Source organism: Martes martes (assembly GCF_963455335.1).
Source record: "Martes martes genome assembly, chromosome: 8".
Classification (NCBI taxonomy): domain Eukaryota; kingdom Metazoa; phylum Chordata; class Mammalia; order Carnivora; family Mustelidae; genus Martes; species Martes martes.
In genome coordinates, this window is record NC_137895.1 from 53121860 (window position 1) to 53138498 (window position 16639).

Below are 16639 nucleotides of genomic sequence, written 5' to 3' on the forward strand. Positions count from 1 at the left end.
ACCAGCTGGTGTCACTAGTGTGCCTTCAGAAAGTCATTTCGGCATCCTGCCCAGCAGGTTGCTTATGGAGAAATAAATTCTTCAGGCGGGAACTGGCTCCCAAACTTTCTATTCAAATGTCAAATGCAAGAGTGTGTGGAAAATCATGATGACAAAGAAGAGATGTTCTATAACGTTGTGGATGGTGATGCTAGCAGAAGCATTGCAGGTAGAGAAGTGAAATCGACTCCTAAAATATGTGATTATTCCCATGAACACAGAGCACTATCTGGGGCATGATGGAAGATCCTTATATAATAGGTCTGCCATCGAGGTTGGCTGGCTTTCCTTGGGAATCTTTGGTCTTTGCCTTTAACAGGCTGGGCATTTGGCAGAGGTTTTAGCAAAATCAGCCATGATGGCAGAGGACCTTATTGTATGAGCATTTGTAACTTCCATCCTTACTGTCCTGGATCATTTTACAGGTGCCCATTTAATAAGTTCCAGGATATCTGAGGAAAGAGGCTGAATGATATCCACAGGAGAGGTCACTTTGTCCACCCAATTATTGGTAAATAACATCAAAATTTGAAGACTCTTGGTGAAAAATGTACAGCAGGAACATAACAGGAATTTTTAGCCAAAATTGTGCTACTGTATCTGTGAAAATATCAAATGTAATTATCATTAAGTCACTCCTAAATTTAAAAGGCTGATTTTTGTCCCTCCAGCTCTGTTGTGTACCTTCTACAGCTCATTCTTTGCCCTAGAAGACTGACCCATGGAGACAAACTTGCCCTGGGCCTCCCACTTACTGATTGAGGGACAGGAAAGCAGAGGAATGAGATGAGAGTTGGGCTAATGGGCCCGGGCCCCCTCTGTGAGAGCAGGACTGGCTGTGCTCCAGGCAGGGGTGCCTGATCTACTCAGCAATCTTTCCTCAGTCTTCTGCCTCACCAGTCAAGTCTTCTGGTGCAAAGCTTTCACTTTCTATTCTCGATTTGCTACAATGACCAAAGAGTTGGGATTTATGTATCAAACTTTAAATTTCATCTCAACTTATAAAATTAATATTTCCAGAATTATATTACTCCTTTGAGATTGGCCTCAAGGGAATTTTTTAGTGATAAGAAAGTTCCCAAACTGGATTTGAGTGGTGGTTGCACAAATCTGTATATTTGCTAAAAATCAGCTAATTATGTGCTTACAATGAGTGTATTTTATGGTATATAAAGTAAACCTCACTAAAGCTGAGGAAAAAAATCTGAAATTTCTGGCCTGTCTTGTGAATATTGGGCATTCTTTTCAAATACCAGGAAAGGTAACTGAAAAATATGGTTTATTTCCCAAGTTCTCCCCGCCCCTTATTGGGGTTTTTTTTTTTTTTTTTTTTTTTTTTAAAAGATTTTATTTCTTTATTTGACAGACATAGATCACAAGTAGGCAGAGAGGCAGGCAGAGAGAGAGAGAGGGGAGGAAGCAGGCTCCCCGCTGAGCAGAGAGCCCGATGCGGGGCTCGATCCCAGGACCCTGGGATCATGACCTGAGCCGAAGGCAGAGGCTTTAACCCACTGAGCCACCCAGGCGCCCCGGGGTTTTGTTTTTTTTTTGTGTTTTTTTTTGTATTTAAGATGTCTTTAGAATGCTAAAAATTGCCAGTGTTTATTTTATTCAAATTGTATTATTAAATTATTAGCATGATTTGTAAGCAATGTTGTTTTTGGATCAGGAAATTTAACTGTTAGGTAATTGCAAGCTATTATATTAAATCAAATATCACTATATTAGGAAGTGTAATTGAAAATTCACATATTTTGGCTAAACCAGGGACACCTACATATCATATAACTCTAAAAGGTGTACAATTTCCATTTGCCTGACTTTATGTGTTAATCAGGGAACATTTTTTAAAGAACCACATACTGGGTTCCTGGGTGGCTCAGTCGTTAAGCAACTGCCTTCAGCTCAGGTCACGATCCCAGAGTCCTGGGATCCAGGCCATCACGTTCCCTGCTCAGCGGGAAGCCTGCTTCTCTCTCTCCCACTTTCCCTGCTTGTGTTCCCTCTCTCTCTCTGTCTCTGTCAAATAAATAAATAAAATCTTTCAAAAAAATGAAGAGCCATATATGATGTTAAATTCAATATGTGGTGGACAGTTGAGAAAATCACCTGTTATCTAGGTTGTGAGAAATAAACTGAAAAAAAAAAAAAAAATGAAAACACTTCCTTTGTGGTTTTCACCAATAGATGAAAAACTCTGTGCCCTTGTTTGTACTCTGAGTGGACAATTTGAGGACTAGCTCTGATTAACAGCAGATTTTATTTTTTTATTACATTTCATACTTAAAAATAAAACGCACACATATATACACATATATTCACCCACATCGAAGATGCAAGACGAAGAAAGGTATATGACATTGAATTTACAATTGAAAAAAAGGAGTTCAGGCCAAACATCCCAAGTTAAATTTAAAGGTATGGGATTCGGTTTTTTTTTTAATTGGTGTGAGTTAATATGAGTATGGATTTAATATGGGTTAATATTAATATGAATATGAATGTGGACCATAATTTCCAATATTCCATTTTTTACTGTTCTTGGACTATTTTATTTTTTGGTGTTTTTCTCTTTCTGTCTCTGTCTTGTCTTTCTGTCTGTCTCAGTTATCGAGGCGAGGACTAACAATTATTTACTTATTTTATTTTATTATTTAATTTAATTTAAATTTTTAAAGAGTTTATTTACTTATTTGATGCAGAGAGAGAGCACAAGCAGGGGGAAAGGCAGAGGGAGAGGGAGAAGCAGGGTTTCCGCAAAGCAGGAAGCCCAAAGTGGGGCTCAATTCCAGGACCCTGATTGTGACCTGGGCCGAAGGCAGACGCTTAACCAATTGAGTCACCCAGGTGCCCCAAGTTATTTTCTTTTAAAGTAACACCTTGAAGGGTCCTGGGATCCAGGCCCACATCAGGTTCCTTGCTTAGTGGGAAACCTGTTTCTCCCTCTCCTGGTTCCCCTGCTTGTGTTCCCTCTCTCACTGTTTCTCTCTCTGTCAAATAAATAAATAAAAATCTTTAAAAAATAAAGTAACACCTTGCATCATATAATTTCCTAAGAATTCTCAGGAAAAATACAAATAAGTTAAAATTAATAAATTTAAAATGAATATTTAGTGCCACTCATCAACCTCTTTATCATTCATAAAAATGGCATCTTTAATACCAGTTTTTAATTCAGTGTGTCAAAAACTTTAAAATATGTTTTTCACCAGATGGAAAATTTTGTTTTGGAAAATAGAGATATTAACCTGAAAGACCACAAATGTAATGGCTCTTCTGTGCAAACTTTTTTTTCACACTCAGTTTGTAGATGCCACTCTGAAACCAGAATGTGATTTGGTTGAGGAAAGGAGCTCATGAGGCTGCTAATGATAAATGTGCAACTCCTAGCTATTTAAGCAGCATATACTGATACTTATCCTTTACCAGTGTATCCTTCGCTAAGAGTAAAGTTTGCTAATATTTAGTAAAGCTTGCAGTATGACATACATTGAAATCTAGTTGACAATTTAAGCCCTGTCATTATACATAGAGATTTTACTTAAATTTGTGATTATATATTTGTATATATTTTCTCATGTCTTGGCGCTAATGGAGATAAGAAATTACATTTTTTTGCTACTATCTAAAGCTTCAGAATCACTATAGAAATAGAATTACTAATAATATAGTTACTTAAAGCAGATTGAAGTGTTTTTGCAGGGCTTTTTGTCCTTAGAATATATTCCATTAGGCAAGTACAGTCAAATTATGTTAAATTGCTTGAGGGGCACCTGGGTGGCTCAGTCAGTTAAGGGTCTGCCTTCAGCTCAGTTCACTGTCTCAGGGTCCTGGGATTAAGCCTCCCCATGCCTCACAGTGAGGGCTTCCTTCTCAATAGGGGGTCTTCTCCATCTCCCTTTGCCTCTCCCCACTTGCTTGTGCATACATGCGCCCTCTCTCTCTCAAGTAGCTAAATAAAATCTTTTAAAAAATTAAAAATAAGAAAAATGAAATTGCTTGAAATACTTCCTCTCTATGGGATAGAGCCCTTTACTTCATATTCCATTTTATTTTGGGGGATCACTTTTTTCATTTTGATGTAATTATTATTATGTATAAGTATACATATTATGCAATCATAACAATATACATAATGCCTATTATATAATTAGAATCATTTTATAATTATTTAAAACATTTTTATATTTCTAAAGTCTGTATAGCAAGGTACTTCCAGAGATCTTCAGCTCCCAAAGATCCAGCTTCTGTCGTTGCCTTCACCCTGCTCTCTCCCTCCATACATTTCAATCCCATATACAGCCTAATATTTCTCTATTAAGTGGGTATACCATAATTCATTCAACTAGTTCCATTACTGGACACTTAAGATGTTTACATTCTTTTTCTATTCTACCCCTGTTATAAATAGCATTGCAATGCCTTGCACATATGTCTTTTCATATATTGCCAATGTGTAACTGGGATGTTTTCCTAGAAGACAGACTGCTGGATGTCAACGTAAATGCTTATATAATTTTGCTAGTTTTCCCCCAAATATCCCTCCACAGGATTGTACCATTCTATGCCACAATGATCACTGAATGCAAACATCTTTTTGAAATACTGATTTTAATTCTCTTGGATATACCCAGGAATGCAATTACTGGATTATATGATAGCTCTATTTTTAATTTTTTGAGGGATTGCCATTCTGGTTTCCATAGTGACTGCACCATCTTACATTTTCACCAACAGTGTGCAAGGGTTCAAAGTTCTCCACCCCCTCACCAACACCTGTTAACTCTTTTTGGTAGTAGCCATTCTGACAGATGTGAAGTGATATCTCATTATGGTTTTGTTTGCATTTCCCTGATGATTAGTGACGTTGAACAACTTTTCAAGTACTTGGCCATTTGTAGGTCTTTTTTGGAAAACTGTCTATTCATATCCTCTGCCCATTTTTTCATGATTCTTTTTCCTAACTGAGTTGTATAAGTTGTATGCATTCCTTATATATTTTGTATGTTGACCATTTATCAGATAGTTACATAATTTTCCAATGTTTTCTCCCTCTATTTTGTTTTTATTCCTAGTTCCTTAATGTTTAAAGTTAGATGATTTTTTTGAGGGGTGCCTGGGTGGCTCAATGGGTTAAAGCCTCTGCCTTTGGCTCAGGTCATGATCCCAAGGTCCTGGGATCAAGCCCTGCATCAGGCTCTCTGCCCAGCAGGGAGCCTGCTTCCCCCCCACCCCACCTCCTCTCTCTGCCTGCCTCTCTGCCTACTTGTGATCTCTGTCTGTCAAATAAATAAATAAAATCTTTTTAAAAAAGTTAGATGGTTTATTTGAGATTTTTCTTTTAATATAAAATATAGTTATTTATGGTTATAAATTTCTCCATAGAAATTTATTTATTTTCACATTTGTTTCAAGATTTTAAAAAATTTTCATTTTTGTTTCTTCTTTGACTTGTTAGTTGTTCAGGAGTGTGTTGCTTTATTTGACGTATCTGTAAATTCTCCAGTTATCCTGCTGCCTTGATTTGTAGTTTCATACCATTGTCATTGGAAAAAAATCCTTGATATCATTTCAGTCTTCTTAAATTTGCCATGGCTGCTTTTGTTAGCCTATCATATGATCTATCCTGGAGAATGTTCTGTGTGCATTTAAGAAGAATGTGTTTCCCACTGTTGTAGGATGGAATGTTCTGTGTATGTCTGTTAGGTCCATTTTGTCTAAAGTAATAGTTCACATCCCAGATTTTTGTAGTGATTTTTGGTTTGGATGATCTATCTGTTGTTGAACGTGAGGTATTGAAATCCTCTGTTATTAGGGTGTTGTTGTCTATTCCTCCCTTTCCTATCTGTTAATATTTGTTTGATGTATTCAGCTACTCTGATGTTGGGTGCATATATATTTATGGTTGTTATATTCTCTTGATAAACTGAGCCCTTTATCATTACATAATAACCTTCTTTGTCTCTTGTTACAGTTTTTGACTTAACCTCTACATAAGTATAGCTACCTCTGTTCTCTTTAGTTTCTATCTGCATGGTGTATCTTTTTCTATCCCTTCTCTTTAAGTCTATGTGTATCCTTAAAGATGAAGTGAGTCTCTTGTATGCAGCATGTAGTTGTGTCCCGTTTTTGTTTTTGTAATCTATCTAGCCACTCCATATCTTTTGATTAGAGTATTGAATCTGTTAAGAATTAGAATAATTCTAATTCTTCATATGAAAAGACATAAAACAGCCAAATATCAGGTAATAAGATGGCATTAGTAATTCCCTTATTATTTTCTCCTTCTCTTGCGGCCTTCCTTTGTGAATTGACTTTTCATAGTGGTATGCTTTGATTCCCTTTTCTTTTAATGTGTGCATCTGCTGTAGGTTTTGCTTTGTGACTACCATGAGGTTTATATAAAACATCTGATAGATATAACAGTCTATTTTACACTGATAACAACTAATTACAATTGCATGCAAAAACTCTACCTTTTTAATGCCTATCTTTTATGTTTTTGATATCACAATTTACCTCTTTTATTATTGTGTATTCTTTAGCAAATAACTATATCTATAGTTACTTTCAAGAATATTTTCTTTTAACCTTTATACTAGAGTTAATTTTTTCCCAAGCTTTTTTGGAAAACTTCTGGCACTTCTCAATTAACTTAATTAGACAAAAAAAATTGCATATTGAACAAGTATCCATCGATTCTTGCTTCATTTTCTAGCTTAAAGTTGTTGGACTTTATCAATTGCACTTGTTACATCTATTAGGATGATGACAAATTTCTCTCTAGCTCTATTAGTAAGATAAAATGAATTTCTTACTATTGGACAACACTTGTATTCCTAGAATAAACCCATCATGGTCAAGGTATGTTTTGGCTACTAATAATATATTTAAGAATTTTGTATGGACACTTAGGAGTGACTGATCGTAGGGCTTTTTATTTTTAAATTATTTTTATTTTCATTTTCTGATATCAAAAACTTATAAGTTAAAGATTGTACAGGAGAATTCTCTACAACTTCTCTAAAGGAGAAAACACAGGGTCATGAAAATGTTATTTCCTGCAAAACTGCAAGCCTTATATGCCTCAAATTCATACTGTGAAGCTCAACTCATGATACTTAGAAGAAATAATTGAGTTTGAGTTGAATTTGAAAAGGCTTCCACACCCTTTCTCCTAATGTTTTCTGATAGTCATGTGTTTTATTTTTTTAAATGAATAAATGACATTTTTTACATGTGATGAATACTTTGGATTTGTTGATTTAAATTTTATTATATTAAAATACTAGAAAAATATCTGGGAAATGTAGGGTATTCATTAATTGAATTACAATAAATCTTATTTTATGATCTTTGGCATTATCATAAGATAAAAACTGTGTACTATTTCTCTGACATACTGTTTTATATGGTTTATTATGCTTTTTCTTGACAGATTTCAGCATCTTCAAATGTGCTTTTTTTTTTATTCCCACAGGTTTAAGGGGTATTTGGAACATGAAGTTCAGTATTAGTAACTCAATTTATTGACTAAGGATAATAGTAGTTATGGGTAGTGTCTGTGATGCATTCATAAAAATTATCTTGGATGACAAAACTATTATGCAAAATATAGATGTTCATTTATTCAGTATAAACTAATTACTCATACAATTCCATAAGCTTATGTCCACCAACCCATGTCCTATTTAATGAGGTTGAGAAAAATAGCAACCTATATACTTGAAGCCTGGGTGAAATTATTTCCTTTCTGTATTACGATATCAATTTTTTCATTAATAGCCATCACAGAGTGCACATCTCATTTCTAATGTAGCAGCACAGGCATATGAAAAATAAACAGTCATCACTCTTAAAGTGTTTAACATTTAATGAGAAGCTGAAACATCATTATTACATTAGTTAGAAAAGATTTTAGGATTTTTTTAGGTTAAAATAGCAGGTATCAGGAGTCATATTTAGTTCTGATTTGTATTACATCCTCAGTAAATTAAATAGGTTGAATACTTGGGAATATTATATTAAAGCAAATTATTAATTAGAAAGTATATATTTGTGTGACTATATATGTGTGTATCTGTAAGTGCCCATGAACTTGTGTGTGTGCATACATATGCACACTTGGGGAATTATTAGGTGTATACGTTAAATTTCTTTGTCCCACTAGTCAATTATGTAAAATATTAGCAATTTCTTAAGATGCAAAATAACATGCATCATAGCTCTCCCCATGCAGTGTTACCATTACTAAATAAAATAGGTATGTATTTTTCTATTTATTTAAGTTATAAGTTTTTGATCGCCTAACACCCTTTAAAATTCAAAACCAATATTATATACAATCCTATTATTACAGTTGCTTTCACTACTTGGAAATGCACTTTTCTGAGCTAATTTATGTGATTAATCTCTCAGATGGTTCTGTGATGTCACACTGGTATAAAATCTTACTGGGGATATCAGGAACAGTAAACGGTATACTGGTTTTGACTTTGATCTCCCTGTCTTTATTGGGTAAGTTAAAAGATCTTAAATAAAAATATGGAAAATGTTTACTCTTTTCTTATGACTTTTCATACTCATTCATTCATTTGTTCATTTTTTGTTAACAAACTCTTAAGAAGAAGCTACTATGTATAAAGCTGTATATTATACTCCATAGCAATGTATTTAATATGTAATCAAATCAAGTAAGTATCTTGTTCTCAAATGGCATACAATCTAAAAGGAAGAAAATGTGTGTGTGTGTGTGTGTGTGTGAGAGAGAGAGAGAGAGAGAGAGATGTATATTAGGAAACCACATTTTTTGATTTCTTAGAAACCTGTGAATAGATAGAATTCCATGATTTTTCTTAGAAATTTTTACATGTTGTATGTAAAATTGTATTTAATTTATACTATGTACTACTATATCCCAAGGTTTACTGCAAATTTCCAGAATTAAAAAAAAAAAAAACCTCTTAAAACCCAAAAAGAAAAACCAAAAAATGAATAAACATGGTGAGAAATCTCTAATGAAATAAACAGATTTTTAAATAAGTAATTATGGTAGAATGGGCTAAGCACAGTGTCATAGGTTTCAGAAAAACATGACATCAAGAAAGCATGGAAAGAGCATGTATACTCTTTAGAGAGGGAATTTTGCTTTATTTACTACTGTATCACCAGTTCTTAGCACGATGCCTGGCACAGAATAGTTCCTCAAGAAATATGTATTCTTTAAGTGAATTAATTATGTAATATTTGAAATTATTTTTCATTAAATAAACATGAAAATAAGAAAGAAACTTTCTAATTATCTCTTCAATTGTTTCTTGTTCCAATCATCAGAATCATTCCAAAGAATTTCTGTCTGGAGCACTGCACAGGGAAAAGATATTTACCCAGTGTTAAAATAATTCTGTTTTTAAGTTTCTCAGGGAATATTGCTAAAATGCCAAGAAGCAAAGAATTCAAATATCACCCAACATGATGATATTGGAAACCTGATAATGAACAGTGGCACAAGAGGAAATATAAGTAATAAGGATACAAGTTACTGTGGTTCAAAAGCTACAAGCCATACAGGTATCTCTCAAGATTTTGGCCTGTATTTGTTTTAATTGTTTTGGCTTTCTAAATTTAAAAAATCTTATTTAACAGTTATACAGATTTACATTAACAAAGATTTGATATCAATCTACTTTTCATTCAAAATTTCATATATCTATATGTATATATGCATATATATATATTTAATTTATTACTTTTTTTGCAGTGGGAGGATAGTATCAGTGAAAAAATAACAAAGAGGCTTTTCCCTGCAGGAGTTTAAAATCAAATTGAAACACATAAACATGGCAAGTTAATTGTGATTATAAGGCAGTATGTAAATAACTATATTTTGTCTCTTATTTATTCTGTTTTGAAATACAAAATAAGAGGAATTATACGTAATGAATGATTCATTATGATTTTGTGCTTAGAACTTCCAATTATACAAAATTTTGGAAAAACCATGCCTTCTACTTCCAATTTTGTTTTAGTTTAACTTTAAAGTGCTTAACTTTTGGGGCCTTCAACATCTGTTTTATAGTGATGTGCAAAATGTGTAGATTAATTTGTTTTATGATTATTTACCAAAGGGTTTTCCCTAGGGGTGCCTGGGTGGGTCAGTCAGTTAGGTGTTGAACTCTTGCTTTCTGGTCAGGTCCTGATCTTGGGATCCTGGGATCGATCCCCAAGTAGGGCTTCACACTCAGTGGGGAGTCTGCTGGAGTTTCTCTCTCTCCCGCTCTCTCTGCTCCTTCCTCCATTCTAAATAAATAAATAAATAAATAAAATCTTTTAAAAAAAGGATTTTCTCTAATCCACTAGTTTATGTTGTTCTCTTGATCACATATGAAAATGTCGTATATATTATTGTTTACTTATTGATACTGTTTTGTTTTGGATTATCTATCTGTTTTACATGTACAAGTCCCAAACTAATTGAAATACTGTAATTTTAACACGTATTTTAGACCATGACTATATAATTTATCATTATGTTGGGTATTATAATGGAACATTTTCAGAGATAAGGAAACTTTGATAGGTAAATGTGGAATCATATAAATAACATTAAATTTTTCTTAAAATTGGTCTAAATACTGTATATTGAGCTGTAAGGTATTAATTTCTATTAGCTTTTTCTTCTTTTTTAAATGAGGAAATATCCACAAACATGAAGTTAGCCATTTAAAATAAAACAATTCAGCGTGCCTGGGTGGCTCAGTGGGTTAAAGCCTCTGCTTTTGGCTCTGGTCATGATCCCAGGGTCCTGGGATTAAGCCCCGCATTGGGCTCTCTACTCAGCAGGGAGCCTGCTTCCCCCTCTCTCTCTGCCTGCCCCTCTGCCTACTTGTGATCTCTGTCTGTCAAATAAATATGTAAAATCTTTACAACAATAAAATAAAACAATTCAATAGCATTAGGACATTTGAATGTGCAACAACTCTATCTATCTAGTTCCAAAACATTTTCATCACCGAAAAAGAAATTCTATTCCCAGTAAGCAATTGCCCATTTCCTCTCCCCCAGCCTTTAACAACCACTAATCTGCTTTCTGTCTCTGTGGATTTACCTATTTTAGACTTTCATATAATGGAATCATAGAATATTTCACTTTTTGTGTTTTGCTGCTTTCACTTAGCATAATGTTTTCAAGATTCACCCATGTTGTATCATATATCAGCATTTTATTCCCTTTTATGACCGGAGAATATTCCTCTGAATATATATCCACAATTTGCTTAAGATGGCAATACTGATCAAAGAGATCTGTAGATTCAAAGAAATTCTTATCATCCAATGGCCTTTTTTCATGAAAATGGACAAGGTGATCCTAAAATTCATGTGAAATTGAAAGAAATCTGGATAGCAAAAACAATCTTGAAAAAGAAGAATTAACTTGGAAGATTCATATTTTCCAATGTTAAAACTTAATAGGATGGTGAGAATGAATAGTGGCTGCTATTTACAGGATTTTATTTTGGGGTGATGAAAATAGTTTGAAATTAGATAGTAGTTATGCTTACACATTGTAGCTGTACTAAAATCCATGGCATTTCCAATTTAAGGTAATTAAAATGGTGAATTTATGTCATATGAATTTTACTTCAACAAAGAAAGGAGAATTTAATGGCTGGAAGTTTGAATAGTTACACTGACCTGAACTCATATTTATTCATTCAATTCACTTTCTCTCATTATTATGCCAAAGTCTCAGATATTTTCTTTTTTTTTTTTTTTTTTTTATAAAGTTTTTAAATTTTTTTTTTTTTTAAAGATTTTATTTATTTATTCCACAGAGAGAGAGATCACAAGTAGGCAGAGAAGCAGGCAGAGAGAGGGGGAAGCAGGCTCCCTGCCAAGCAGAGAGCCCGATGCGGGGCTCGATCCCAGGACCCTGAGATCATGACCTGAGCGGAAGACAGAGGCTTAAACCACTGAGCCACCCAGGCGCCCCTCAGATATTTTCAATTGAAGACCTAGGTTTAATTTAATTTAAGAAAATCAAAGAACTTGAACTTATAATTATATAGAGGCCAAAAAAGTATTATGCTCAATATTATTTAATATCAAAAGGGAGTTATTAAGTAAGATTTATGCATACAAAATGAGAGAAATCTTAAAGCTTTCTATAATTAAATTCTAAGTGAATGGTATAAATAATATTTAATCTCACAAGTAGCATTAATGCAATTTACAGCTTAAATGGCTGATGTTATTTTAGTAATTACATTAGGTCTGGGAATGAAAAAGAAATCCCCTTTTGTCTAAGTTTTTCTTCATCTTATGAAATTAATTTTTTAATTCCCAAGAATTATCATTTGCTATTTGGACATCTTGTAAATCTGAACACTTTGTTGTGAGTGATTTTTATCATACAGCTCCACTCTTATTTATACAACACAGAAGTATTCAATTTTCAGAGATACATATATAACTTAATTTTCTTTATTTCCTCCATTTCCCTATAGGGTTGTGCCCATCGGAATGGCTCAAATATCAAAAAAAGTGTTATTGGTTCTCTAACGAAATGAAAAGTTGGAGTGACAGTTATGGGTATTGTTTGGGAAGGAAATCTCATCTACCAATCATTCAGGACCAACTTGAAATGGTAAGTGGTTTCGTGTCAGGGTTATGGCATTAGTCTCTGTACAGATAAAAGTGGTTATCCTCAAGACAGTTATCAGATGATTTCTCTCATATGTGGAATTTAAGAAACAAAACAGAGGATCATAGGGGAAAAGAAATTTAAAAGAAAATTAAAAAAAAAAAGATGAAATCAGAGAAGGAGACACACCATAAGAGACTCTTGACTATAGGAAACAAACTGAGGGTTGCTGGAGGGGAGGTGGAAGGGAGGATGTGGTAACTGGGTGATGGGTATTACGGAGGACACATGATGTAATGAGCACTGGGTGTTATATGCAACTGATGAATCACTAAACTCTACCTGTGAAAGTAATAATACACTATATGTTAATTACTTGAATTAAAAAAGAAAACATTATGCCAAATGAATAAAAAAAAAAAAAAAGGTTTTCCTCAAGGGGTGACTTAGTGGCTCAATCAGTTAAGCATCTGACTCTTGATTTCAGCTCAGGTCATGATCTCAGGGTCCTGACATCAAGGCTCCCAACAGCTCCCCACTCAGCACAGAGGATGCATGGGATTCTCTCTTTCTTTTCCCCTCTGCCGATCCCCTCACTCACACACACACACACACTCTCTCTCAGTCCCTCTAAAATAAATCAATAAAATCTTTTTAAAAAATGGCTTTTCTCAAATTTCTTCCCATCCTTCCATTAAAGTATCATTTATCTTGATTACTGAGTTTTTGCATCCTCCTAAATTTTGTGCTCAATGCCAGTGCCTCACTTGGCTCATGCTAATCCTGGGCTGAGTATTTATATTCGATTTACAAGTGATATATATGTATGTGTATGTATGTATGTAATATATATTGTATGTAAATAAGTTATGAATTGACTAGTATAAGAATGTTCATGTAGGATGCTAACTGTCCAATAAAATTCTAAATCTTACTTAGTATGTCTCCATCATTAAAATATTCTGTTCATCGAGTTATTCGTTACTCACTTCTTAGGCTTTTATACAGAAAAACCTAAAACAAACAAATTACGTGTGGATTGGGCTTAACTTTACATCCTTGAAGAGGACATGGACATGGGTGGATGGTTCTCCATTAGATTCAAAGACGTGAGTCTTTCCAAAAACACTGTCTGACTTTCTGTCTATTGTAGAACTTATCTTCATAAAGTACCTCTAAGTTCACCAAAATCTAATCTGAAATAATTCTTGATACTAATGAATTTGAAAGGATGAAAATCAATTTAATGTTCACTGGAGTAATGATGGATATTTTGGTTTGTTTTCAAAGCAAAAAGATTTGAAAACAGTAATTATTTTGCATTTATTGTTTAAAGACTACACCATATAGAACAATGGGAAAAGACTAGAACAGGGATATGGACACAGATTTACTCTTAGCTCTGTCATTTCTAACAGATTCTTTGCGAACTCCATGCCAATCACAGAGTAAGTCTAAGTCACAGAGATATTGTAACTTCTAGTAAATCAAGGGATTTGAAAATGCCCTGAAATCTGAACGGCCTTTTAACTAAAGGAGGATATTAGCTGCAAACACAAAATGGATGTCTTCAGCAACAATGATTAACAATGTATTTATCCCTTCTTCTACAGATTTTCCATAAAAGGGCCAACTAAAGAAAATAGCTGTGCTGCCACCAAGGAAAACAAAATTTATTCTGAAACCTGCACCAGTGTTTTCAGATGGATTTGTCAATCAATCAATAATCAATGATCAAAGTTTTTTGCCACTTAAGTTTTAATATTAATATTAAGGAGTAAGAATTTAAAAGCACAATTAAAAAATAAAACTGTGATTAAACAACAAAATGTCTTCTCTGTTTTCCCTCCGTCATCTACATGGATCCTAACCTTAGAGTACACCATGTAAACAATCTAAAATACGCCCTTTCAATGTTTTATGTGGTAATATAATAAAATATGAGTCCATGCATTCATACTCAGGATTTTTATTCACTTTCATTTTACAACAAATGTGATCAAATTACATCTGCTTTTCTGTATTGTGCTTGTTTAATTTGTAACAATATCCTGTGCAAATTTCATACAATTCTGAGTTGCATTATAGTGTGGATTTATATATATATATTTTTTACTGGTTTGTTGATAAGCATTAACTTTGTTTTCAAGTTCTTTCTGCTGTAAACTATGCTGCAATAAACATTCTGAACATCTTTTTAAAAAGTAGTACCTTTTATTTCTTTGATATAAACCTTAAAACTGGATTTGTAACTCAAAAGCATTAAATATTTTGTTTGCTTTAGATTTTATACAATTTTCATCTAAATTCAGAAACTATCATAAACGTATATCATTACAGGTACAGAGCAAAAGCACTTTCCTTCTTCCCGAACCTCTTGAGAATTACTTGCCAGATTGATACATATTATTATGAAAATTTCAAGTATCATTGGATACTTTTGTGCATATTTTCTACAAAAAACCCTCTACTTAATCACAATTAAGTGATCAAAATTAATAAACTAGCATCAACACAGTGCTACCATCTAGTTCTCAGATTCTCTTGAAGGTGTGCCAATTGTCTCTAAAGGATCCAGCTGAGAATCATCTTCTGCGTTTAGTTATTATGTCTCTTTAATCTCCTTCCCTCTAGAAGAGTTCTTTAGCCTTCCTTGTTATTCACAACTTGACACTTCGGAATACTACAACCCAGTTTTTCTGCAAAATGCTCTTTAATCTCAATCTGTCTGATTATTTCTCATTGTCATATTCAACTGCTCCTTGGCAGAAACAGTGAGAAGTTCTTATTGCATCCCGTCAGGAGGCACACATATTTATTTGTTCCATTGTTGATGCCATTGACTTTGTTCACATGCTTAATGTGATATCTATCAGACTTCACTATAAAGTTTCTCTTTCCCTTTGTAATTAATATTTTGTGGACTGTCGCGGCCAGTGCGACAACACGACCAGGGTCAAGAGGGTAAGAGGATGGTGAAATGAAGACGAGACACAAAGAGATGGGGACAGGAGGGGCAAGGTGGATGATGTCCAAGCAATGCCAGTTTATTCAGAAGAGTGCTCTGGTATAAGTATCGTACAGAGACAATCACAAGGAAGCAGTGATCCATTGCATTCTTAGAATAGTTTCCACAGGTTCCCCTTAGAAGGTTTCTTAAGGCTCATGTGCAAACATCATGGTGCCAAGAGGGCTGCTTAAAGATGAGTTCCCTATAGATAAGTATACAGAGAAGGACCAAAAGGGCATCAGGTGCAGTTTATGGCCCCTGCAGGGACAGCAAGTCAAGTTACTGATTCACGGCTTTAGGCCTGCATGTCCTGTTCCAGATAAGCCCCAGAGGGTGGTCACACAGGAGAGTGTGAGACCCATGGCACAGGCCCATTCTCAAGCACCTCAACTTATTAACCACAGGATTGCTTTAACCCTTAGGTTTCAAGGAGGCGTGAGTCAGGGACTGGTTTGGTTCTCTCTCAAGCTACTGCGCCGCCTCCCACAGTGGACAATAACAAAGATGGCTTTAACATTCCCTTCAGCTTGATTAAATTTTAGACAAGCTTTGTTCTTCCTATCTTATGAGTCCCTGACTCCTCATTTTTAGATAATTTACTTCAGGAGATTTGTGATTGGAAATTCTGTGCCTGCTTCTTTGAGATGTAAATCTTTCAAAGAGCTTTTTAAAGGCTTTACAACCCATAAGTGCCTATCTTAAGGACCAGAGAGTCATTCCTTTGAAATGTAATCATCAAGAAAAGTGGCACCTCTATTTCTTAGTTTCTGTGGGAAGGTAGGAGGCTAACTTCAGTGGACACCTGGATCCAAGTTGTAAAACAAACATTACAGGTACAGAGCAAAAGCTCCATGTCAGGCTCCTTGCTTGGTTGGGAGCCTGCTGCTCCTCCCTCTCTCCTGCTGTGCTCTCTCTCAAATAAATAAAATCTTTAAAAAAGAGAAAGA

General features: G+C 34.4%; 1 protein-coding gene across 1 annotated transcript; it reads left to right on the forward strand.

The window, feature by feature from the left end:
* Window positions 1-2372: 2372 nt before the first annotated feature.
* Window positions 2373-14416, forward strand: KLRF1 (killer cell lectin like receptor F1; the record flags this gene model as incomplete). Its single annotated transcript, XM_080812338.1, has 6 exons — window positions 2373-2457; window positions 8458-8556; window positions 9454-9609; window positions 12546-12685; window positions 13679-13791; window positions 14296-14416. The coding sequence occupies 6 exons, from the start codon at window positions 2373-2375 to the stop codon at window positions 14414-14416; spliced, it is 714 nt and encodes a 237-aa protein (XP_080668464.1).
* Between the last annotated feature and the right edge of the window lie 2223 nt (window positions 14417-16639).